Source organism: Myodes glareolus, chromosome 1 (assembly GCF_982192425.1).
Source record: "Myodes glareolus chromosome 1, mMyoGla1.1, whole genome shotgun sequence".
Taxonomy (NCBI): domain Eukaryota; kingdom Metazoa; phylum Chordata; class Mammalia; order Rodentia; family Cricetidae; genus Myodes; species Myodes glareolus.
The window spans coordinates 74,732,421-74,755,454 of NC_142026.1; the positions used below are offsets into that span (position 1 = coordinate 74,732,421).

The window sequence follows — 23,034 nt, forward strand, 5'->3', positions numbered from 1 at the left end:
ATGATGTTACAGGCACTTGTGAGCTGTCCTATGTGGGTGTTTGAAACTGAACTTAGGTCCTTGGAAAAGGTCAACTACTGAGCCATCTCTATAGCCCCAAACCTGTAGCCCAAGCGGATCTCAAACTCATGATCCTTCTGCCTTTGCCTCTTCAGCATGTCTTACTAGACTAGTATACACCACCACAAGCAGCGCATGCAGCATTTTTAGTTATGACCTTTATATGCATCTGAAATGGCTTGTAGAAATCTCAAGGAGACCAGTGAAATGGCTCAGCAGTTAAAGGTGCTTGATGGCAAGCCTGATAACCTGAGTTTAATCCCTGAGACCCAAATGGTGAAAAAAGGAGGACAGGCTCTCACAAATTGTCCTCTGCTCTCTGCATATGTTCCATGGCACTTTGTACCCACATACACACATATGTATGCAGATAATATATAAGCATAATAAAAAAATCTTCAAGGCACAACTTCGTGGGATGCAGAGGCAGAATCAGAAAGACCAAGTATAATGTCCCAGGCCTGGTAGTTATTAAGTTTTGTGACCCTGGGCAAGTCATTTCCCCTTTCCTTTTCTCATCTGAATATAGGATTAAAAGCTCCACATTCCAAACATTGTTGTACGGACTCAAAATGCGAACATTTATTCAACAAATTTATTGAGAACTGCCCTTTAGAAAACAGAAAAGCCAACTAAGAGCAGTCTCAACTCTGAACAAGCTCACAGTTTGGAGACAGAAATATAAAACAACACAGCTAGTAAGCGCCTTAAAACAGAAAAAAAAAAAACTGAAGTATTTAGTGTTCAAAACTCTGCAATCAGGCAAGGCGGGAGAACACAAGCCTCCATGCGGAGATGGGGAGAGTGAGAAGGAGGAGTTGACCATCTAGGAGGGTTCTTGGACACATAGCCACACACCCCCCTCAGTCTGCAGCTTACTGCAGGCTAGCCCACTGTAGGGAGGTGTAGACCACCTTCCCATCAGGCTGAGGGGAGCAGAGAAGCAGGGTTTTTCTGACGCTGGTTCCCAGGCGGCCGGCAGAGACCAGGTCCTGAAGTGGGATGGGGTCTTCAGCAGCCCAGCACTGAGCAATGTAGTGAGCGTGGAATCGCAGCGGGTCACCTGGGAGAAAGAGACAGATGCATAGCAGTTTCCATCTGGAGGGGCTGGAGCACTGACAACGGATCCTTCTGCTTACTGCATTTTAGGTTCCTTTGTAGTACTGTGTACGGAAGTCAGGGCCTTGTATAGATTAAGTAAGTATTCTAACATTTTCTTTTTATTTATTTATTTAAAGTATATGAGTGTTTGCTTGCCTGCATGTGTGTATGTGTACCATGCATGTGCCTGGTACCTGCCTATGCCAGAAGAGGGCATTAGGTCCCATAGAACTGGGGTTAGAGGTGGTTTTGAGCCACCATGTGAGTGCTGGGGACAAGATCTGGGTTCTCTACAAGAACACCATTGAGCCATCTCTCCAGCCCTCTTTTTCCATTTTTTTCTGAGACAGCTGTTTCATGTGGCCCAGGTTGACTTTAATGGCCCAAGATGGCTCATAATTGCCAAGACACAGAAGAGAAAGCAAAGAATGATTACTTCCGTGGTACAAGGTACACCTGTAAGACTAAACAATACGCAGCTATCACGATTAAAAGATATGGTGAGACAGGCTTGTAATCTCAAGCACAGAGAAGGCTTAGGTCAGGAGACTCTTTGAGCTTAGGAGTTCAAGGCCAACCTGGGTACCATACAGACATTTTTACCAAAACAAAAGATGAAAAAGAAACAAAAGAAAGCAAGTCAAGATTGAAAGATAAGTCACAAGTGCTGGGATGTAGCTCTTAGCAGACCACTTATGGAGCATAGGCAAGGTTTGATCTCTAGTGCAACCACAAAACATTAACAGGACCTGGCCGAGACTCTAATAGACTAAAGAAGAAAAGATTTATAGTAGAATAAAGCAAAAATCAAAATCCTATGCCAATCCCAGCACTCGGGAGGCAGAAACAAGTGGAGGTCTTTGAGTTCCAGGTCAGTCTGGTCTACAGAGCAAGTTCCAGGATAGCCAAGGCTACAGTGAAACCCTGTATCGGAAGAAAAAAAAGAAAGAAAGAAAAAGGAAAAAAAGAAAAAAGAAACACAACTAAATTATCAATAGGATTTCCCCACAAAGAAGTGCCAGACGGTAAACACAGGTTAGTTTTGTAGACCTTGTTGCAAATTCTCGGCTCCGCCAGCGCAGCACTGCAGCCACATGCTATGGAAGCAGAGGCTGTCGGAGGGCTTGGCCACTGAACAGCTGACAGTCTGTCCCTGGAACAGGTGAATCTAAGTGAGCAGGACAGGAACCTGAGTAAGACTATACAAGAGGGTGAGTCACAGGCAATGGAAATTAAAAATGGAGAGCAGGAGAGATGGCTCAGCAACTAATCTACCACTCTTCCAGAGGACCAGAGTTCAGTTCCTCGCACTCACATCGACTTCCCAACTGCCTGTAACTCCAGCTCCAGGAGAATCCGATGCCATCTTCCATCTCCCTGTGCACCCACACACGTAAAACCAAAAAACAAACCCAACAATCTTTAAGGGGGGGAGGAGGTGAGAATCTAAACCATGAGACTGTGAAGCATTCTAAGGAGACTGTTGCTATGTCCCTGCCTGGCAGATGGGTTCCTGGCAAGACTCTAGCCAAAAGTGAGAGTCTCTGGAATTTAAAAGACTCCAATCGGCTGAGAGGGTACAGCAAAATGCTTGAGAAACTAATCCTCTAGCTGTTTTCCTGGTCGCTTAGCAATTTTGAGCCTCAGGCAAAATCTAAAACTAAATTTATAAGCATTACAGTGATCGAGGCTTTGGACACTATTTCATCGGCAACAAGGATTCTTTCAGCGTCCAGTATACTGAGTACTCACTGTTTTAGAAATATTGATATATTAGAACTAATTGGTCAGTGCCAGGCCTGAATGCTTATGCATTGTAATCACCTCAGCACTCCCATGTTCGAGGACAGTCAGGATCACTCTGTTATAGGAAAAAAAGAAGAGGACAAATAGTTTAGCTTATGGTTTAGTTTAATGCACAGAATTAGAGCGGGATGTGGTGGCACACATTTGTCATCCTAGCTCTCAGGAGGCCAACAGCAAGAAGATTGCTTCCAACTGTGTCATGTGGTAAACTGGACACCAGCTTGCGATTCAATAGTGAGACTTTGCATGAAGTCCTGGTGTGGTAGCAGATGCCTTTGATCCCAGCACTCTGGAGACAGACAGGTGGATCTCCGTGAGTCTGAGGTGAGCCAGAGTTACATAGTAGACCTTATCTTAAAAAAATTTTAAGATTGCCAGACATGGTGGCACAAGCCTTTAATCTGAACACTTGGGAGACGGGAGACAGAGGCCTGTGAGTTCGAGTCTACTCAGGTCTACATAGCAAGTTCTGGACCAGCCAGAGTTACAAAGTCCCTATCTCAAAAATAAACAAACAAGGTATAGAATTAGGCAACTGCTGGACGGTGGTGGCGCATGCCTTTAACCCCAGCACTTGGGAGGCAGAGGCAGAGGGATATCTACAAGTTCAAGCTCTGTCAGTTCAGGGCCAGCCTGGTCTACAAGAGCTAGCTCTAAGACAGGCTCCAAAGCTACAGAGAAACCCCATTTCAAAAAAACAAAACAAACAGAAAAAACATCTTGAAATTAACTGATTTAAACTAGTAATTTTAGGCCGCAGTAGTTTTATCTACAAATATGAGCCTCACTATGTTGCATAGGTTGGTTTTTTAATATCAGGACAAAGAAATTATGCTTCAGTTTCCCAAGCAGCTGGGGATACAGGCATACTGAGACCTAGCTAGAATGTCAATGACTAAGGCTACTTAAATGCCATGCAGGCATCTGAATATCCATATCAACATACAATCTATCATACATTTACAATTACCTGCCATTTTTTTCACTTTTGATTATATTTTTCACATACATGATCCTATACCGTTTTTTCAGATAGGGTCTTGATACCCAGCTCTGGTTGTCTGAACTCACTATATAGCCTATACAGGTCTCAAACTTGTGGCAATCCTCTTGTCTCAAATTCTAAAGTGCTAAGATTATAAGTATAGTCATCACACCCCATTTTTCTTTTCTTTCTTGAGATGGGTTATCATGCAGTCAAAGCTCGCCTCAAACTAGCTATGCCTTCAGTTATCACTAGAGACATGCACTGCACCACCATACCCAACTACAATCTTATACATTAATTCTTTGAAAAGTAATACTATGGGGGCTGGAGAGATGGCTCAGCAGTTAAGAGCATTGCCTGCTCTTCCAAAGGTTCTGAGTTCAATTCCCAGCAACCACATGGTGGCTCACAACCATCTGTAATGAGGTTTGGTGCCCTCTTCTAGCCTGCAGGCATACACATAGACAGAATATTGTATACATAATAAATAAATATTTTAAAAAATAAGATAAATCTTTTTTAAAAAAAAGAAAAGTAATACTATGTTCTCAGACAAATGGGTTGCTTTGTTGTTGTTGTTGTTTTTCAAGACAGGGTTTCTCAGTAGCTATAGAGCCAGTCCTGTAACTCACCTTGTAGACCAGGCTGACCTCGAACTCACAAAGATCCACTTGTCTCTGCCTCCCGAGTGTGGGGATTAAAGACGTGCACCATCATCACCTGGTGCTATTGCCTGGAACTCAGAGATGCACCTGCCTCTGCCTCCCCAGTGCTGGGATTAAAAGAAAGAACCACCTCCCTCGTTTTAATTTTTATGTTTTGCCCTTACTACTAGTGACTTTGCTGCTTTTAATCTTTCAATTCTATAAAGAATTCTGCAGCGCATGCACTCATATCTTTTGCGCACATTTGAAAGGATTTCTAAACCAATATATACATTTATCAAGAGTTACTAAACCAAGACAGCTGCTGTGACACAAGCCTGTAATCTCAGTACTTGGGAAGCAGGGAAAGGAAGACTTTGCATTCCAAGGCTAGCTTGTGCAGCATAGCAAATTCCAAGCTAGTCTTGACGACCTAATGTGACCCTGACTCAAACCAAACAAGTTATTAAACTACTCTCCAGGAGCTCACGAAACTCTCTCATTATCCGCTGTCCTTCCCTGAGTCTCCAGGGTGTTGAGTCCCCAGGGTGTAGACAAAAGAGAAAGTGCAGAATAAATAAAGACCAGTAGGAAAGGTACAGCCACTAGAGCCCCAACCTGAACTCACCAGGATAGACCAGGAAGTCACCACCAAACTTCCCAGCTGCGCTGAGGAAGAAGCCTCTCTCCCACAGGTCTCGGTAGATGCTGTAGCGCAGCTCATGGGCAGGGCGGCCGGCATGGGGCCAGTCTTTGGACTGCACACGCCAGTCCAGAGGCTTAGCCTTTACCGGTCGAGGCCTGGCAGTGGCCAGCTGGATGAGCAGGGCTGACCTGGGCAAGGGGGTCACCCCGTTTGAAGGCCCTGGTTGGGGAGATGAAGAGTCTGGGGGAGATGACGAGTCTGGAGGAAGGTATAGAGAATTACTGAACTCACAAGGCAAGGTATCCTTATCCCCTCAAAAAAAACTCAATTAAAATTCCTCAAAGCTTCCTTCTCTCCTGCCCCAAATCTGAACTCCAAAAACTACTCTCACCTGCTCCCTCCTGCTCCGCAGAAGCCTGGCCATCATCACTGGTTTCACTCCCTTGGGTAGCTTCGCTTCCACTGGCTTCTTGGCCTTCATCCGCCCCTGAATCCTGTTCCAGCTTCTGCTTCTTGGCAGCCTGGCCCTCTACGATCTTCTCTAGGAGCTCCTGACGCCGGGTCTCACGGGCCTCGGCTGCCAAAGTGCTTTGCTCCTGGAAACTCTGCTCTTGCTGGCGTTTGAACGATGCTAGGGCCTGAGAAATAAACTTAACTGGAACCCCAAGACATAGCCTGCGGTCCCTTAGGAAGACAGGCATCCTGACCCTGTTTACAACCTTCCAACAGCGACCTTCCAAAACAGGCCATCCCAGGCTTTCCCAACACAAGGGCCTTTTCGCTTCTTACCAAGCCATGGTTGCGGGGATCCGGACGCGGGGCGCTGACGAGCGTCACGGCGCCTATCTCGGCCAGGAGCCGGGCTTCCTCCGGCAACAGCAGAAGCGGGAGGCCCAGGCGCGAGTTCTGGCGGGGCCCGCGGGGCAGGGCGCCCACCGTGCGGCCCCCGACTCCCAGGCGCTCCCGCAGCGCCTGCACGGCCTCAGCTCCCCACACCAGCGAGCGGCCATTAGCAACCTCCACCACCAGCATCCTCCTGCAAAGTGGGGGTGTCGGTCACCCAAACAGCCCCGCAGCCCCGACTGAAGCCTTCTACGCCCCCAGTGCAAGCAAGGTCCGCCTCTGAACCCGAGAGGGCGGGACCGGGGTTGCCACCTGCGCCCCAGGCCAAGCCCCACCCGGAAGGGCCGTTCGAGACCACGCCCCTCGCCCAGGTCCCTCTGTTCTGCTCCCCCTCAGTTCCTGGTGACCATAATCTCGGCCAATGCGTGCCACCGCATCACGTCTCCTCCCGCCATAGCGGTGCACCGCCCTTTTCGCAAAGTGGGTGTCTTCTTTCGGGTGTGTCCATCAAGTCTCGAACCTCAACGTAGAGTGGCGGTTTGCTCAAGCCACACCCTCTTTTAGAAACTTGGAGCCCAGACCCTCCCATGTCGAATTTCCGAGGTTCGCCTTTCCCGCCTATTCACTTAGTAGGACTTTAAAGAACCCAGTCCTGTCTTGCGCAAGCGGTTCGATGTTCCAGAATCCTCGGTTCGGCTCAATCCGGAGCCCTGCCCACCCTAAACACAAGAGGGTCAGCCTTCCGGTGATCTCGGCTCTACTACCGAACGCATTCGGGAGTGCTCGGCTCTGTCGAATCAGCCACCCCTTCCAAGTCGCAAGAGGTTCGGCATTCGAACCTAACCAAATCCCGTCAATCCTTCAGCTGTGACCCTGCCCACTCCCTACCCAATTTGGGGAGTTGTCGCCCACGATTGAATTCTGGACGCAGTGCACGTCTTAACTTCTCTTCACTCTGTCGCACTGTCTTTGGTCAGAGCCCGTAAGTCAACTCCTAGCCAACAGTCTCAGTAGAGGCGGAGCCGACACTACGTAGCGCGTCCCCGTCATCCCGTCACGTTAGCAGAGCTGAAAACCTGAGGCGAGCTCTCACGGTCGCAGGGTCTCCAAATGTGGGACCTTGAGGGTCACCGCTGTTGGGCCTACCCCCGTGCCTACCGAGTCTTGTAGGCCCCGCCCCGGTATAAATGATCTTGCGTATCGCCTTTTCCGGTCTGCTATGGCTCCGCCTTCCTCCTCCCCCCAAATAAGGCTAGATATTTCGAGAAGCTGTTGGCTCCGCTTGTTATTACACTAAGTCCACTTACCCCTGATTATTTCCAAAGTTCAGACAAAGCCTCTGGCCTCACTGGCATTTGACAGTGACCTAAAACGTACTCAATTATCCGAAATTAGTCCAGACATTTGGCCCCGCCTACATCCTGCTGTTCTTTGACACACAACACCCGCCTGATTCCGACTATTTCCGAAGTAAGCCGAAGTGTGTGGCCCCGCCCACATCGAGCTGCGTTTGTGAGCCTGCCTAACACTAATCAGCAACTTTTGGAACCGATTATCTCCGAATCACGCCGAAGCGTGTGGACCCGCCTACATCCGGCCGAGTTTGTGAACGCTTCTAATTCCGAACCGTGACCCTAAGAACTCGCCTATCTCCGAAGTAAGCCGAAGTTTGTGGCCCCACCTCCACTCCGTGAGCTTGAATTACCGAGTGTACCCGAAAGAATCCGAAGCTGAGGGTCCTCCTCTTTCCGAACGCCGCGCTCCAGGTCCCGCCTCCTTCTTAAGTCACAACCCGTTTTCATCAGGACTCGAAGCTTTCGCCCCGCCTCTGACCCGAAACCCCGCCCCCCCACGTACTGGCAGCTCTTTGCCCTAGGGCCTCGCAGAAAGAACGGGGCAGGCATCCTTCCGCGTGTTAGTGTTCTGGGTTCTTTTATCACCGTGCTGTACACGTATTGCATCCGCTCTCTGGGCCTGGACGGCGCAGCCCAGCGGGCACCCTCGGGAACCGGCAGTGCGGGGGCGTGCTGAGCTGGGGAGGCGTGGCCCGAGCAGGGGCGGTCGCGAAAGAGGGTTTTTCTCATCAGCCTTCTGGTCCACGGACGGTTCAGGTGGGCCGAGGTGGGGTTGTATGGAGGCGTCGCTGAAAATCGTAAGGTGGCTGGGTGCGGGGACAGCGACCAGAGCGTGTCCCGGCTGGGTGGCGTAACCGCCTGTGGATATGCTGGGGCGGAATCGGATCCACGCGGGGCTGGGCTACAGAGGGAGCTGCAGATCAGACAGGGTCATTGCCTTCTCTCCGGGGTCCGGATTGGAGAGGAGGCCAGAGCTCTGCAGACAGGTGGATGCTAAATGCTGGGTTCCGCCGGGATGGGTAGGGGTAGGAGTCCTGGATTTTTGGGTCCCCTGAGACATAGGGGAGTCTGGGGATCCAGACAGGATTCTTAAGGGTTCCTGTGTACTCAGAGGAGGGTGGGGGTGATGTGGGTTCCTCGTTTATCAGAAAGGAAGGGTCTTGCAAAGGATTGTTTTCCGGGCCAAAAGGTGTCTAGATGTCTAGGTCTTAAATAGGGGCAGAAATGCTTTTGATTTGTACGTTGGCAGAGGATTGGGGTGAGGGTTTGATTCCTGGGTCCTGGAAGGAGGAGTGAACTGGAGGCCTGGTTTCTCAAAAGTAGGGGATTCTACTATCAAAAGAGGAAGGACTGGAATACTAGTTCTCACTGTGAACCCTTCCTCCCCCAGACCATGACACCCGAAGAATGGACCTATCTTGTGGTCCTGCTTATCTCCATCCCTATCGGCTTCCTCTTTAAGAAAGCTGGTGAGTCAGGTTCCGTGCCTGGTGGAAAATTAGGGTGAGGGAGCTGAGGTGGGGATCACCCCTCCCGAAAGTTCTATGCTTACACTTTACCTTTTCCTTTCAGGACCTGGGCTGAAGAAATGGGGGGCAGCAGCTGTGGGCCTGGGGCTCACTTTATTCACCTGTGGCCCCCACACTTTGCATTCTCTGATCACCATCTTGGGAACCTGGGCCCTCATTCAGGCCCAGCCTTGGTGAGAGCTAGGTGGTGAGAAAGAAAGATGCAGAGAAACAGCAACCTGTTTCCTCTTTGGGTCTTCCATTTCTTCCTTCAGTCTCTTGCTGCCTCCTGTTTCTCTCATGTTTCTCTATGTCTTGGCCATGTTTCTTCCTCTCTCACCTTGCTCTGCACCTTCTTGTCCCTGCAGATTTGCCCCAGTCCTCAATGTCCACATGATGACAGTCATTTGTAACCCAGTCCTGCGCTCTGGCGCTTAAGGAGGGCCGGCTCTCTTCTTTCACCACAAAGCTTCTCTCTTGACTCCCTCATTCTTTTTTTCTCTGTGGCTGTGCCTCTTCTGTTCCTGCCTGCCATCCACTGGTCCTCACTCTCTCCCCTCTTTTTTTCTGGCTGGATGGGGGAAAGGTGGGGTATAAAGCCACACTCAGAAGAAGGAAGCAGGGCCAAGGTCCCTGTACCCAACTCTATAACTTCCCACCTCTGTCCTAGCTCCTGTCATGCCCTGGCTCTTGCCTGGACCTTCTCCTATCTCCTCTTCTTCCGAGCCCTCAGCCTGCTGGGCCTGCCCACTCCCACGCCGTTCACCAATGCCATCCAGCTGCTGTTGACACTGAAGGTGAGATTTGGGAAACACTACCCCTTTTTTCTCCCTGGTAGCCTTGTTCTCTTCTCCCAGACTAGACTTTCTCAGAGTTGGGGAAGGGCTATGGAATTTATTTATTTATTTTTGTTTTTTGAGACAGGGCTTCACTGTAGTTTTTTTTAGAGCCTGTCCTGGAACTAGCTCTTGCAGACCAGACTGGCCTTGAACTCATAGAGATCCTCCTGCCTCTGCCTCCCAAGTGCTGGGATTAAAGGCGTGCACCACTACCACCCGGCTGGAATTTTTTTTTTTAAATCTTTCACAAATCCTAAGCTTGAAACTTCACACCTCCCTGGGGACAGAGTTCACCTCTCACATACTCTGGAGGAGGTCTTCACCTCTCCACTCATTCCGTGGTCAGGAGATATCACAAGCCACTTGGCTCACCTGGAATGTGCCTGCCCAACATGCTTTGCCAGCATGCTCTTCTTGATTCTGTAGCAGACCATCCTCCAAGGAGGAAATAGCACTGTGGAGAGACAGTACCTGGCCCAAGGGCACAGCTGGGACAACCAGATCTCATTTTGTAATTTTGTTCCTGAGAGTCTCTTGTAGCACCCTATGTTGTCCTCAAAGAAAAGATGACTTGGAACTTTTTTTTTCTTGGTTTTATGAGACAGGGTTTCACTGTGTAATCCTGCCTGTCCTGGGAACTCACTATGTAGACCAAGCTGGCCTCAAACTCACAGAGATTCACCTGCCTCTGTCTCCCCAAGTGCTGAGGCGTGCACTGCCACCACCCAATGACTTTGAATTTTTATTCCTCCTGCCTCCACCTCTCAAGTGCCAGGGTTGTAGGCATACACCACTGTGCCTGGCTTATATGGTACTAGGGAATCAAACCAAGGGCCTCAAGTGCACTAGGCAAGCACATGACTAACTGAACTACATTCGTAGCCTTGGGTTGTACTCTTAATCTCCTTGGAAGAGGGCAAAAAGAGACCAGTCCTCAGTCCCTAGCACAGACCACAACATTGATGAACTCTTGTTATGTTCTGGGCTCCAGCAACATAGGCCTGGACAGTCCTGCCAGTCTGAGAACTGGTTTCTCCAGAATTCTTTGTTCTTATGGAAAATTCAACAGTAGGCAGGGATTGGTCGGCTGTGAGTTGGAAGGAGACCCCTTCAGGGTCACACATGTAGGTGTGAACGGGCTGGGGTGCCACAGACTATGTTTGCCGCCTCCACTTTCTGAATAACGTCTGTTGAATGGCAGCAGAAGCGAGGTCACATAGGCTTTGTTGAGCATGATGAATATGGATTTCCTTCTATAGGGGGCTGAGATCCTTTGAGAAGAAAGTTTTTCATTTTATTAATTTGTTTATGGTTTGCTGGCCAGAAGACAGGATACAGCAAATTTGCCTCTTCAATAATAATTTGCCGTGGGTGCTGAGAGAATTAAAATATAATGCAATAAGATGAGATAGATAAACTTTTATCAGAGTTGAGCAAATGGTTCATTGATGTAATCTCAGCATTTTTTTTTTTTAAAAAAAAAAAACCTCTAAGCTGGGCATGGTGACACATGCCTTTAATCCCAGGACTCTGGAAGCAGAGACAGGTGGATTTCTGTGAGTCAGCTTGGTGTACATAGAGAACTCCAGGATAGCCAAGGCTATTTAAAGAGACCCTGTCTTCAAAAATAAAAACACCCATCCCTTCAAACAAAAACAAAAACAACAAAAAAAAAAAAAATAGGAGAGAGGGCTCCGTGGTTCAGAGTACTGTTCTTTCAGAGGACCCAAGCTCAGATCCTAGCACCCAGACTGATTGGCTCTCAAACATCAGTAACACCAGTTGCAGGAGGTAATGACACACCTGCACACACAGACCATACACACAGACACACAAAAATAAAAATACATATTACAGACAAAAAAGCAAAGAGCTAGTGTGGGTCTCCCCACCCATAATCCCAGCACTGAGGTGAAGCTGGAGGAGGAGTTCAAGATCATCCTTAGCTCCGTAGTGAGTTTGAGAATAGTTCTGTTATGTAAGACTCTGTCTGGGGGAAAAACAAGTCTCGATGACTATGGCAGTGGCTTGATAGACTGTGGGCTGTAGGCAGGTGAGTCAGAGTTACCTTGGGACATCTTGCTTTGAGGATAATTTTAGGATTTTGATTTTTTTGTTGTTGTTTTGTTTTTGGCAGTGGTTTGGTGAAGAGGAAACAGTTGTGAAAAACGGAAAAAAAAAAACAAAAAACCTTGGGCCCTTAGCTAGGTCAGGGAAAGAATTATATGTTGTGGGCCTAGAAGGGAAAAGTGGGTTTTGTTTGTTTGTTTTGTTTTGTTTTTCGAGACAGGGTTTCTCTGTGTAACATCCTAGCTATCTGGAACTAGCGCTTGTAGACCAGACTGGCCTTGAACTCACAAAGAGATTCACCTCACCACCGCCCAACAGAAAAGTGTTTTTTAGAGCCCTTTTCCTACCCCTTGAAAACATCTTGTAGGAAAAGCCCTGCTTCATTCTCTTGCCTCCCTCTGTCTGTTGGGGCTCTGTCCACTGAACCTAGCAGGAAGCAGGGCACAGATGTAGCCTTTAAGATTTGTTTCTTGATAAAATAGGTAGAATATATCACGAAGAGCAGTTGGGACATCCTCATCCCCGACCCCTACCCAGTAGAGTCATAAAGGAACAAACAAGCTTGGGGCTGGAGAAATGGCTCAGCATTTAAGAGCACTGACTGTTGTTCTAGAGGACCTGGGTTCAATTCCCAGCACCCACATGGCAGCTCACAGCTGTGTGTATCTACAGTTCCAGGGGACCAAACACCCATGACAAAATACTAGTGCACATAACAATAAATAAATAAGAAAGGAATGAGCTTGGCCTAGTAATGCAGGTATATAATCTCAGTTCTCCAGGAGGCAAGTTTGGAGGATCACAAGTTCAAGGGCAACCTAGACAACTTCATGTGACTGTGTTTCAAAATGTAAAAGAGGAAGAGGGACCTGGGATGTGGCTCAATGTTAGAGCCCTAGTGTTGCGTATGCAAGGCCCTGTGTCAGAGCCCTGGTACAGGAAGGAAGGCAGGTAGGCAGGCAAACTGTGGGATTGAATGAAAGCAGGAAAAAGAAAAAAAGAAAAACAGGTAGAAAAGGAAGGTCTAGGACTGAGCCCGGGGATGGCCACCAACTAAAGGTTCCTTCCACCACTCTGGATATGTAGTGCCATGCATGAGGTGGAATCTCAGCCCTAGATATAAACTGAAATGAAATGGGTGTAAAATGACCTGGGGCACTGATCTCATGCCTTCCTCTTTCTTTCCACAGTTGGTGAGTCTGGCCAGTGAAGTTCAGGACCTGCATCTGGCTCAGAGAAAGGAAATAGCTTCTGGTTTCAGCAAGGAACCTACCCTGGGCCTCCTGCCCGATGTCCCCTCTTTGATGGAGACACTCAGCTATAGCTACTGCTATGTGGGAATCATGACAGGTAAGTGGCCCGCCCAGCACTGCTGGGTCACCCTCTGCCTCGCTCCACCTAGAGTTCTGTTCCTGTTTAATGTCCCCTGCTCTGTCCCAGGCTACCTGTACTCTGTCAGCTGCTATCCTGTCCTGAACATATCTGTCTACTGTGGGAACTAGCCCACAGGATTGCTTCCTTTTCACCTATTAGGGGCCAATAGGAGATCTAAAGGAGATAGGTCTGTGTAAGCCAGGGGTTTCTCCATCCAGGGACCAAATATTTGCAGCTCAGAGTCTTCCGGGGGTGAGGGGTAGGAGGCTGGGGCCACAGTATTAAAGATTGAACCGGGGGCCTTATATGTGCCAGTCAAATGCTCAAGGACTGAGTTATATCCCCAGCCTTTTAGTTTGGTTTGGTTTTGCTTTAGATAGGGTCTCACTTTGTAGCCAAGACTATTCTAAACGCTCTATGTAGCAAGGTAGCCTCAAACTCACAGAGAGCTGCCTACCCCTGCCTCCCAAGCTAAATTTTTATCTTGAGATGTTTGTTTTTGAGAGAGAGTTTCTCTATGTAACAGCCCTGTCCTGAAACTCACTCTGTAGACCAGGCTGGTCTCAGATTCACAGAGATTGGCCTACCAAGTGCTGGGATTAAAGGCGTGTGCCACCACTGCCTGGCTGATTGTTTTTACAGTATTTGTGTGTGTGTTATGCATGTTGTGTGCATTTGCTCGTGCATGTCTTTGTGTGCATGTGGTGGTCAGAAGACAATGCTCTGACATTGGTTCTTACCTGCCATCTTGTAAGATAAGGAATAGAACTCCCATGATCACTTCTGTGTATGTATCTTTACCCACTAAGCCATCTTGCTTTGTCTGATTTGGTTTAGTTTTAAAAATATATGCGTATGTGTGTGTGCGTGTGCGTGTGCGTGCTTGTCTATGTGTAAAGGTCAGGAGAGGGAGTTGGATCCACTGAAACTGAAGTTATAGTTATAAACCTTCTAACATGTAGGCTGGGAACCAAACTTGGGGCTTACTGTACTGAATTCTCTCCAGCCCCTTTGTTTCATTTGACACAGGGTCTCCCTATATAGTCCAGGCTGGTCTATTAACTCTGGACCTGGCTCAGCTTCCCAGGATCTGGAATTACAAGCATGCTCCCCCATGCCTGCCAGATTCCTTGTTTGTTTTTGTTGTCTGCAATGCCGGGGATTGAACCGAGAGCCTATGCTTGTTAAATGAATGTTCTACCACTAACCTATATTTCCCAGCCCCGCTTTTCTTTTCTTTCTTTTTCTTTCTTTTTTTTTTTTGTACAGCCTCATAGAGCTGTTAATTTATGCATGCATCCATTTAAAGTGCCCCAACTCATTGGCTTTTATATATCCATAGAGTTGTGAAACCATCACCAGTGCATATTTGTTTGCAGAACAGCCTCATTTCTGAAAAGGAGCCACCTAACCTTTAGTCATCAACACCAAGCCGCTTCCATTCCTGCAAACCATTGGCTTCTGTCTATAAAGACTTTTCATATAAATGGAATCACAGTCATGGTTTATGGTGAACATACAAGGGCTTCAGCATCCATCCCTTCATTCAGTCTCCATTGATGCTCCCTGGTCCAAATCCCATCATATCTCAGGAACCTCAACTAACCTTCTGCTTGTCCCCCTCCACCCAAGCCAGCTCAGCATCCAGAGGGAGCTTAGGAAAAGTTGTCAGGAACCAGCTCTTCTCTGTCAGGGAAATCTACAATGGTTTTCTTCTCTGTCAGGGAAATCTACAATGGTTTTCTGTCCTCTTTCCCCACACCCCTTGAGTACTTTGTCCTCTCCCCTTAGGCCTTATTCCTCAACTCTCTAGGTCTCTCCCCTTTCTAGTTTTGAGCCTCTCCCTCTCTGTTCACAGACCTCCTCAACTCCTCCTCTTCCTCCCCTCTCCCGTTTCCTTTCTCTTCCATCCTCCTCCTTTCACCTCCCACTTCCCTAGTAGGCACAAATACACACCATCCAACCACCTGCTCCTTGCCACCTTCCACAGGCCCATTCTTCCGCTACCGCACCTACCTGGATTGGCTGGAACAGCCCTTTCCGGGAGCCGTGCCCAGCCTGAGGCCCCTGCTGCGCCGTGCCTGGCCAGCCCCGCTCTTTGGCCTGCTCTTCCTGCTGTCCTCCCATCTCTTCCCACTGGAAGCTGTGCGTGAGGATGCCTTCTACGCCCGCCCGCTGCCCACCCGCCTCTTCTACATGATCCCGGTCTTCTTCGCCTTCCGCATGCGCTTCTACGTGGCCTGGATTGCGGCCGAGTGCGGTTGCATTGCCGCGGGCTTCGGGGCCTACCCCGTGGCTGCCAAAGCCCGGGCCGGGGGTGGCCCCACCCTCCAATGCCCAACCCCCAGCAGGTCAGGCGGCGGGAGGGAGGCTTCCCAAGACCCAGCAGGCCCCACCACCAAGGGTTGGCTCTGCCCCTAGTAGGGAGGAGAGCAGGGAGCAGGGTATAGGGCTACCAGCTGTGGTTGACAGCCTATTGCCCCCCTGGTGACTATCACCTGCCTTCCCTGGGCACCAGAGAAACTATGTGTTCCTGGTACCTACAGATTGCCCCTTGTTGCTAGCACCTGTCACCCCTCAGTATGGCTAATTGTCCTCTATTGCTAGGGAAACAGAAATGGTATCATAGCAACCACATGCCTACCCTGTGTTGCCATGGAAGTGTCACCCCCAAAACAAGGTCCTTCCTGGTTGCTGAAGATACTATCGTTTGGTAGTAGTGGGTCCACCTTCTGTTTCTAGGGAAACAGTTCCTTAGCAATTGAATTGCCCCTCTGCTGAGGAAGCTATATCTCTAGCAACCATGGTTCCTTCCTTCTTGCTGATAGCCTTGCTGTTTGTGGCTGTGAATTCTGCCCCTTGAACTGCCTGTCTTGCTGAGAGCCAGCAGCTCATCGTGATATATTCTCACAGAGCACCTCCCAGTTGCCCTATTTCTAAGGAAGTAACATCTTGGCTGCTCTCCTCCAGCTGAGGAGAGTACCACTCTCAGCAACCACAGGTCATCTTCTCCCCATTGCTGAAGCTTAACCCTTTACTAGTAAGGCTACTCAACCCCAGCCCGTCATTGATGGGCGAGCCACAAAACTAGTAACTACAGAGTTCTTATCACATAGGAAGCATCCCTTCTTGTTGGTAGGAAATGGTATCCCTAGCAACCAGTAGTGAACGGAATCTCTGTTTCTAGAATCCATTGTCAGCCTTTCAGCTGGGGGATGGGGTACCAGCCTCTCTGTAAATTATAGACCATCCCTTACTAGAGGTGTGCCACCCCCGGTTGTCATAAACTGCCATGCTGTTGGACAATCACACCCCAGGATGTGATTTACTGCCACTGCCCTGGTAACTATGAGTAAACCTCCCACTGCTAGAGAGAGGGTGTTCTTCAGAGAAGTCAGGCAGAGATTAAATGCTATTTTAAGTCTACAAGTCCCACTGACAAAGGATGCCTTCCTTCCCATGGCTAGAAGCCACTGGAGGTTCACATAGGTCCGGCATCTTTCTCTGTAGCTGAAAGTGTTGGTGTTAGAGACCTGGAAACCTCTGGTATTTCTGGAGGTGACACTTCTTAAACAATCACAGGGACCAGGCCTGTTCTGAAATAATTTTCTGAATAGCCTGGGCCTTGTTGCTAAGGAATGCCTTTTCCCTAGCAACAGAGAACATTGAGAGTCACAAGGCCTAGAATATCTCCATAGCAACCGTGAACCACCTTTTTAGAGTGGATACTTCCCTGGCAGATGCTCTGCCTCAGAGTTCAGAAGGGACCACACTTGGAAACTATTCCCAATATGCTGAGCTTGGTTGCCAGTGGACTTGTTAGCTTAGCAACCATAGCCTTTCAAGGCTTTCTGTGACTTATTAGGCTCCAACTAGTTATGAAGAGCACCCCACTATTAGTGAATTGGGCCCCACCCACCTGACTCCTATGGTTACCCTCGAAAGTCATAGCCAGAAAGAGAGGGAGCCGTCGCCTGTCCAGAACCCTTTCTTTAGCATCGGGCTGGGACAGAAGCAGGTGTCAGGAGGGGCCTGGCTGAGCTGCATGTCTGTCCCCATCCTCATCCTCCACCCCCCCCAGTCCGGAGAATGCAGCTTCCCTGGAGTATGACTATGAGACCATCCGCAACATCGACTGCTATGGCACAGACTTCTGCGTGCGGGTGCGGGATGGCATGCGGTACTGGAACATGACGGTGCAGTGGTGGCTGGCACAGTACATCTACAAGAGCGCACCTGCCCGCTCCTACGTTCTGAGGTGAGGTGGCCCCACCTAGTTTCAGAGATAGTGCAGAACTTCATCTCCCAGTAGATCCTATGGTAGTGTGTGGGGGCGGTGGGGGGATTCTCTTGCTAAGCCTCAAGTCCTGAGGCTCATGGGAGTTGTAGTACCTGCTAAGGTAAATCCTTTGGGCCTAAGGTCAGCACCAATCAACAACATAGTCATTCTTGGGTCCCAGAGATTGAACTCAGGTCATCAGGCTATAGGGCTTTTTACCCACCAGGCTATTTTGATAGTCCTTGTTTGTTCTTAGTCAGAGCCTCAAGTAGGCCAGGCTGACCTTAATCTAGATTGGTAGCCAATCATGACCTAGGATCCAGATCTTCCTGCCTCTGTCTTCATGGTGTAGGTGTGCACTACCATGCCTGGTTTGTTGCTTGGACTCTTATTTTCTTGAGATAAGGTCTTACTCTATAGCCCTGGTTGTTCTGGACTTGTTATATAAACCAGACTGGTCTCAAGGGATTACAGGTTTGTGCCCCCATACCTGGCCAAACGTTTTGTTTTGTTTTGTTTTTTTACTGTTTCTTTTCCATCCACCTTCCCATTTTTCTCAAGTGTCTGCAGAACAGCTCTTAGCCACTCAGTGGTGGCTTTAACTCATTCAGTGGCCTGAGCAGTGGGAGCTGCAGACCAGTCCTCAGCCTAACTTTTTTTTTAAAATTATTTATTTATTTATGCTATGTATACAATATTCTGTCTGTGTGTATGCCTACAGGCCAGAAGAGGGCACCAGACCCCATTACAGATGGTTGTGAGCCACCATGTGGTTGCTGGGAATTGAACTCAGGACCTTTGGAAGAGCAGGCAATGCTCTTAACCTCTGAGCCATCTCTCCAGCACCCCCTCAGCCTAACTTTTAAGCTGTTTTCTTTCTTCCTGTTTTTTGTTTGTTTCTTTACAGTGCAAACACTCAGCCTTTCCAAAATGTCAGATGTGGTCAGTGGACACAGAGATACCATCCCCTGATAAGTAGTTAATGATGGCAGCTTATGAGCTAGATTTCCCCAGGCATCATGGGAACTATGGCTTAAAGGTCTACTCTGAGGAGCTGGAGAGGTGACTTCAGTGATGAAGATTGCTTATTACTTTTAGAAAAGACCCTAGTTCACTTCCCAGCACCCATATCCAGTTTATTGCCACTAGTAACTCCAGCTCCTGAAGATCAAATGCTCTGTTTTGGCCTCCATAGGCACTGCCCTCACATATATAACCCCCAACGTGCACATGCACGCACACACACATACACATACACAGTTAAAATCTTTTTTTAAAAAAAATATTCATGGGGACTGGAGAGATGACTCAGAGGTTAAAAGCACTGGCTGCTCTTCCAGAGGTCCTGAGTTCAATTCCCAGCAATCACATGGTGGTTCACCACTATCTACAATGAGATCTGGTGCCCTCTTCTGGTCTATAGGCATATATGCAGACAGAACACTGTATACATAATAAATTTAAAAGAAATCTTTAACAAAAAGATTCACTCTGAGTCAGATATGATAGCACACACTTATAATCTCAACACTCTGGAGGCTTAGGCAGGAAGTTTGGCGTTCTGGGCACCTTAGTGAAATCACATCTTCAAAGAAACAAAGGAAGATGTACTCTGTGTCTGATATGCACAAGGCCCTGGATTCCATCTCCAGCATCACAAAGAAGTTAAGAAACAGTCTGTTCTGGCCTTGTAGGGAGAATGCATAGGAGGTGTGGGCGGCAGAGGAGGAACAGAGGTGAATGTGAGCTTCTGGGTATCTGGGTGGGGGTGATGGAGAGGAGCTCCTCAGCAGGCCTGACTGTCACTGGCTTTGGGAGGAAGAGTGCTCAGCAGGAGCAGAGCAGAAAAGAGCCCTGCTTCCCAGGCAGTGGGGCTGTTGGTGACCCACAGCACAGAAAAGTCTTTCCAGAAAAGGGAGGAAACTGTTGGGACGTGGGTGAGGAAGAAGACTTGAGTTTCATCTTATTAACTTAAAGACTATCAGGTGTGACTGGAGAGGTAGGTAGATCGTAATGTGATGCTGGCACTTAAAAAAAAGGTGTTAGAAGTAGGCACTGAGCCAAGGGAGGCAGTACTCATTGTACTGGGTGTGGAGGCAGGAGGATTGGGAGTTCCTCCAAATCAGCCTAGATAACAAAGTGAGACACTGTCTCAAAACAACAAAGCTGAAAAGGGCTAGTGAGGTGGCTCACTGGTCAAGGTGCTTCCCTCCACGCCTGGCCGCCAGTTTCTTCTCCAAGACCCACGTGGTGGAAGGAGAGAACTGACTACAGCCAAGTTGTCCTCTGAACACCACAACCGCTTCATGGCACACAAGAGCGTCTACACATAAATAAACAAACGTTATAGGGGTGTGTGCTGGCAATGTAGGTCAACTGGTAGTGTTCGCAGGTAGTGCTGTGCGTGTGTAATAACAGCACAGCATTGGGAAGGTGGAAGCAGAAGGATCAGGAGTTTGAGGTAAGCTTAGGCTACATGAAAAAGAAATTTGAGTGCTACCAGTCTTAGGTGATATTATTAAAACTCTGGAGATCAGGATCAGGCCAAAGCCCAGAGCACCACAGTATTTTGATTACTTATTCTCAATTAGGGGTAATTGCTACACCCTTAGGGGACATATGGCAATGTCTGGAGACTTTTCTGTTTCCAGGGCCCCAGGCAGACCAAGCAAGTGCTCCACTGCTGTCTTAGCTAGAGTTTCTATTGCTATGATAATACACCACAACCAGCTTGGGGAAGAAAAGGTTTACTTCAGCTTATAGTTGTCCATCACGGAGGGAAGTCAAGGCAGGAACCTGGATGTTAGAACTGAAGCAATGACTGGAGGAGTGCTGCTTACTGGCTTGCTCCTATGGCTTGCTCAGTTCCCACCCCCAAGACCACCTCTTCACAGTAAGGTAGGTTCTTCCACATCAATCATCAATAAAGAAAATGTTCCCTAGACTTGCAGAGGCTAATTTGATGAGGTTATTTTTCTCAGTTGAGATTCCGTCTCCTCAGATGACTCTAGCTTGTGTCAAATTGACAAAACTATTAAAGGGGAGAAAAACAGGGCAACCACTAAACTACACCCCACTTCAGGAGACATTTTTGCTATGACTGAGAGATTTCCTTTGGCATCTATGAGTGGAGACATGAGATTCATGCCTGGTATCCCCCTGCTTCTCAATGTAGTACAGTTGGTGTTATTCTGTCCCTGCAGAACTTGTCAGGGACAGGTCCTTCACAGGAAAAGAACTCAGGAGCTCATGCTCCTGCCAGAACTGCTGGTTTCTGCTCAGTGGGAGAATGAAGTAGAGAATGCAGCTCAGCCTTCTGTAACTTCAGTTCCAAGGGAGCTCTCTTCTGGACTAAAAGGGTATCAGGCAGGCATGCACATGGTATACAGACATACACACAGGCAAAAAACACAATACACATAAATAAAAATAAATTTTAAAAAATACAGAAGTCAGGTGGTGGCACACACCTTTAATTCCAGCACTCTCTGGGAAAGCAGAGCAGGCGGATCTTTGCAAGTTCGAGGCCAGCCTGGTCTACAGAGCGAGTCCCAGGACAGGCACCAAAAGCTACACGGAGAAACCCTATCTCGAAAAACGAAAAAGAAAAGAAAGAGAATTAAATCTCTTAGTAAGAGAGTGAACCAGCCAGACATGGTGGTACACATCTAATCTCAGCACCTGGAAGACAGGTAAGCAGACCTCTTACGAGTTCAAGGCTGTATAGTGAGACAAAAATGAGAGAATCAAACTTTAGAATCCAGCAAGGAGGAGCGGACCATCCCTGGATGTTTTTTATCTTTTACGGTTTATTTATTTTACTATTTTATGACCGTTTTGCATGGGTGTATGTATGTGTTTCACATACTTGTCTGCTGCCTAGGAAGCTGAGAAAGGGCATTGGGTCCCCTGAGACTGGAGCTGCAAACTTGTGAACCACCATGTGGATGCCAGAAATGGAACCTGAATGCTTTGCAAGAGCAAGAAGTACTCTTAGCAGCTAAGCCAACTCTCCAGCTCCTCCTACACAGATTCTACCTACAGGGTTTCTGATGCAGATGAGAGAATCCTAAGAACTTATGAACATAAGTTCTTCCCAATATTAGCCAAGTCTGACTCTGTTTAACTTGAGATCTCTTGAGTTCAAGGCCAGCCTGGTCCACAGAGTGAGTTCCAGGGCAGCCAGGGATACACAGAGAAATGCTGTCTCAGAATGCCGGTGGTGCAGCTCAGTAGTACATTATTGTCTGGTATCTGCAAGGCCCTGGGTTCAATTCCCAGTGACAAAAACCACAAAGGCACCTTGACTTTCAGGATACAGGAAGTGTGAGTAGGCCTGAACTCAGTCTGAAGAAGAAGGACCAAGGTCTAAGTCCTTAGTCTGAGGGAAGAGGACATGAGACAGTGGGTACTGAAGCCTGAACTTCTGTATCCTGATTCAATCTCTTTCTCCAGGAGTGCCTGGACCATGCTGCTGAGCGCTTACTGGCATGGCCTCCACCCTGGCTACTACCTAAGCTTCATGACCATCCCGCTGTGCCTGGCCGCTGAGGGCTATTTGGAGTCAGCCTTGCGGAGACATCTGAGCCCCAGGGGCCAGCAAGCCTGGGACTGGGTGCACTGGTTCCTGAAGATGCGTGCCTACGACTACATGTGCATGGGCTTTGTGCTCCTCACCATGGGTGACACACTCCGGTACTGGGCCTCCATCTACTACTGGATCCACTTTCTAGCCCTGGCCTGCCTGGGGCTGGGTCTAGCTTTGGGTGGGGGCAGCCCCAGCAAGAGGAAGACAGCATCCCAGGCCACCACCGGCCAAGCCAGGGAAAAGCTCCGGGAAGAGTGAGCTGTGTTGCTCTGGCCTGCCAGCCAGCTCAATCTTTGCTTGGGAATTCTGTGAACCGGGCTATATTCTCCTTTACCCAGCAAGAATCCCTTGTTTGGCTAGGAGCCTGGAGAGGATTCCTCCTTCCTAACTAATCCCCTGCCTCTGACTTAAACAAAGCTAGAGGTATCTTTCTCCCGGGTGCTCGCCGCATCCTGACTTTTCCAAACCTCCCTCTGCTGACATCAGGGTATTACTGTCCACTCTTGTCCCTGTCTCTGCAGCAGTCTTCAGGTATTCAAAATGTCACACTCCCAAAAATGGAAGGGCACAGACCAGTGGTCATGTGGCATCTTGGACAAAGTCCCTGTGGGTCCCCAGTATTGGGGCAGGAGTTTCAGGACCAAGTTCTGTAAAAGGGGAGGAACATCCTTCCTGTTTTCTTGGCTTTTATCATCAAACCAGTATTTCAGAGACCATGACCTTACACATCCTGGAGGAGAAACCGAAGTGCAAGTAAGCAGCCCCAGGGGAACACGCTCTTACAGTAGCTTCTGTCTGAGCCATTTCTAGGCCCCCACACAACCTGCTACCCAGTGTCATCCTTGGCCTGTGACAGGTCAGAATGTATAAATAAATCTTTCCCAATAAAATGTTACACATGCATCTGCTTGTGAGTGTGTCTGTGGGCGGCAA

General features: G+C 48.5%; 2 protein-coding genes across 11 annotated transcripts; one reads left to right on the forward strand and one right to left on the reverse strand.

Annotated features, from left to right (window-relative positions):
- Positions 1 to 614: 614 nt before the first annotated feature.
- On the reverse strand, positions 615 to 7,534 carry Tsen34 (tRNA splicing endonuclease subunit 34). 5 transcript variants are annotated; one of them, XM_048452122.3, is made up of 6 exons: positions 6,977 to 7,278; positions 6,035 to 6,281; positions 5,637 to 5,883; positions 5,228 to 5,503; positions 2,986 to 3,022; positions 985 to 1,123 (listed from the first exon to the last, which is right to left on the reverse strand). In XM_048452122.3, the coding sequence occupies exons 2-5, from the start codon at positions 6,275 to 6,277 to the stop codon at positions 3,018 to 3,020; spliced, it is 771 nt and encodes a 256-aa protein (XP_048308079.1). In that variant the 5' UTR covers positions 6,278 to 6,281; positions 6,977 to 7,278; the 3' UTR covers positions 985 to 1,123; positions 2,986 to 3,017. The 5 variants fall into 5 exon arrangements, with proteins under 5 accessions (XP_048308076.1, XP_048308077.1, XP_048308074.1 ...); XM_048452119.3 differs by lacking the exons at positions 2,986 to 3,022; positions 6,977 to 7,278 and adding an exon at positions 7,396 to 7,534 and having other exon boundaries at positions 615 to 1,123; XM_048452120.3 differs by lacking the exon at positions 2,986 to 3,022 and having other exon boundaries at positions 615 to 1,123; positions 5,228 to 5,485.
- A 70-nt stretch (positions 7,535 to 7,604) lies between these two features.
- Positions 7,605 to 23,004, forward strand: Mboat7 (membrane bound acylglycerophosphatidylinositol O-acyltransferase MBOAT7). 6 transcript variants are annotated; one of them, XM_048452115.3, is made up of 8 exons: positions 7,605 to 7,745; positions 8,834 to 8,912; positions 9,016 to 9,145; positions 9,622 to 9,748; positions 13,051 to 13,210; positions 15,225 to 15,585; positions 17,316 to 17,492; positions 21,969 to 23,004. In XM_048452115.3, the coding sequence occupies exons 2-8, from the start codon at positions 8,837 to 8,839 to the stop codon at positions 22,357 to 22,359; spliced, it is 1,422 nt and encodes a 473-aa protein (XP_048308072.1). In that variant the 5' UTR covers positions 7,605 to 7,745; positions 8,834 to 8,836; the 3' UTR covers positions 22,360 to 23,004. The 6 variants fall into 6 exon arrangements, with proteins under 6 accessions (XP_048308072.1, XP_048308070.1, XP_048308071.1 ...); XM_048452113.3 differs by lacking the exon at positions 7,605 to 7,745 and adding an exon at positions 7,866 to 8,002; XM_048452114.3 differs by lacking the exon at positions 7,605 to 7,745 and adding an exon at positions 8,009 to 8,245.
- The last annotated feature ends 30 nt before the right edge of the window (positions 23,005 to 23,034 follow it).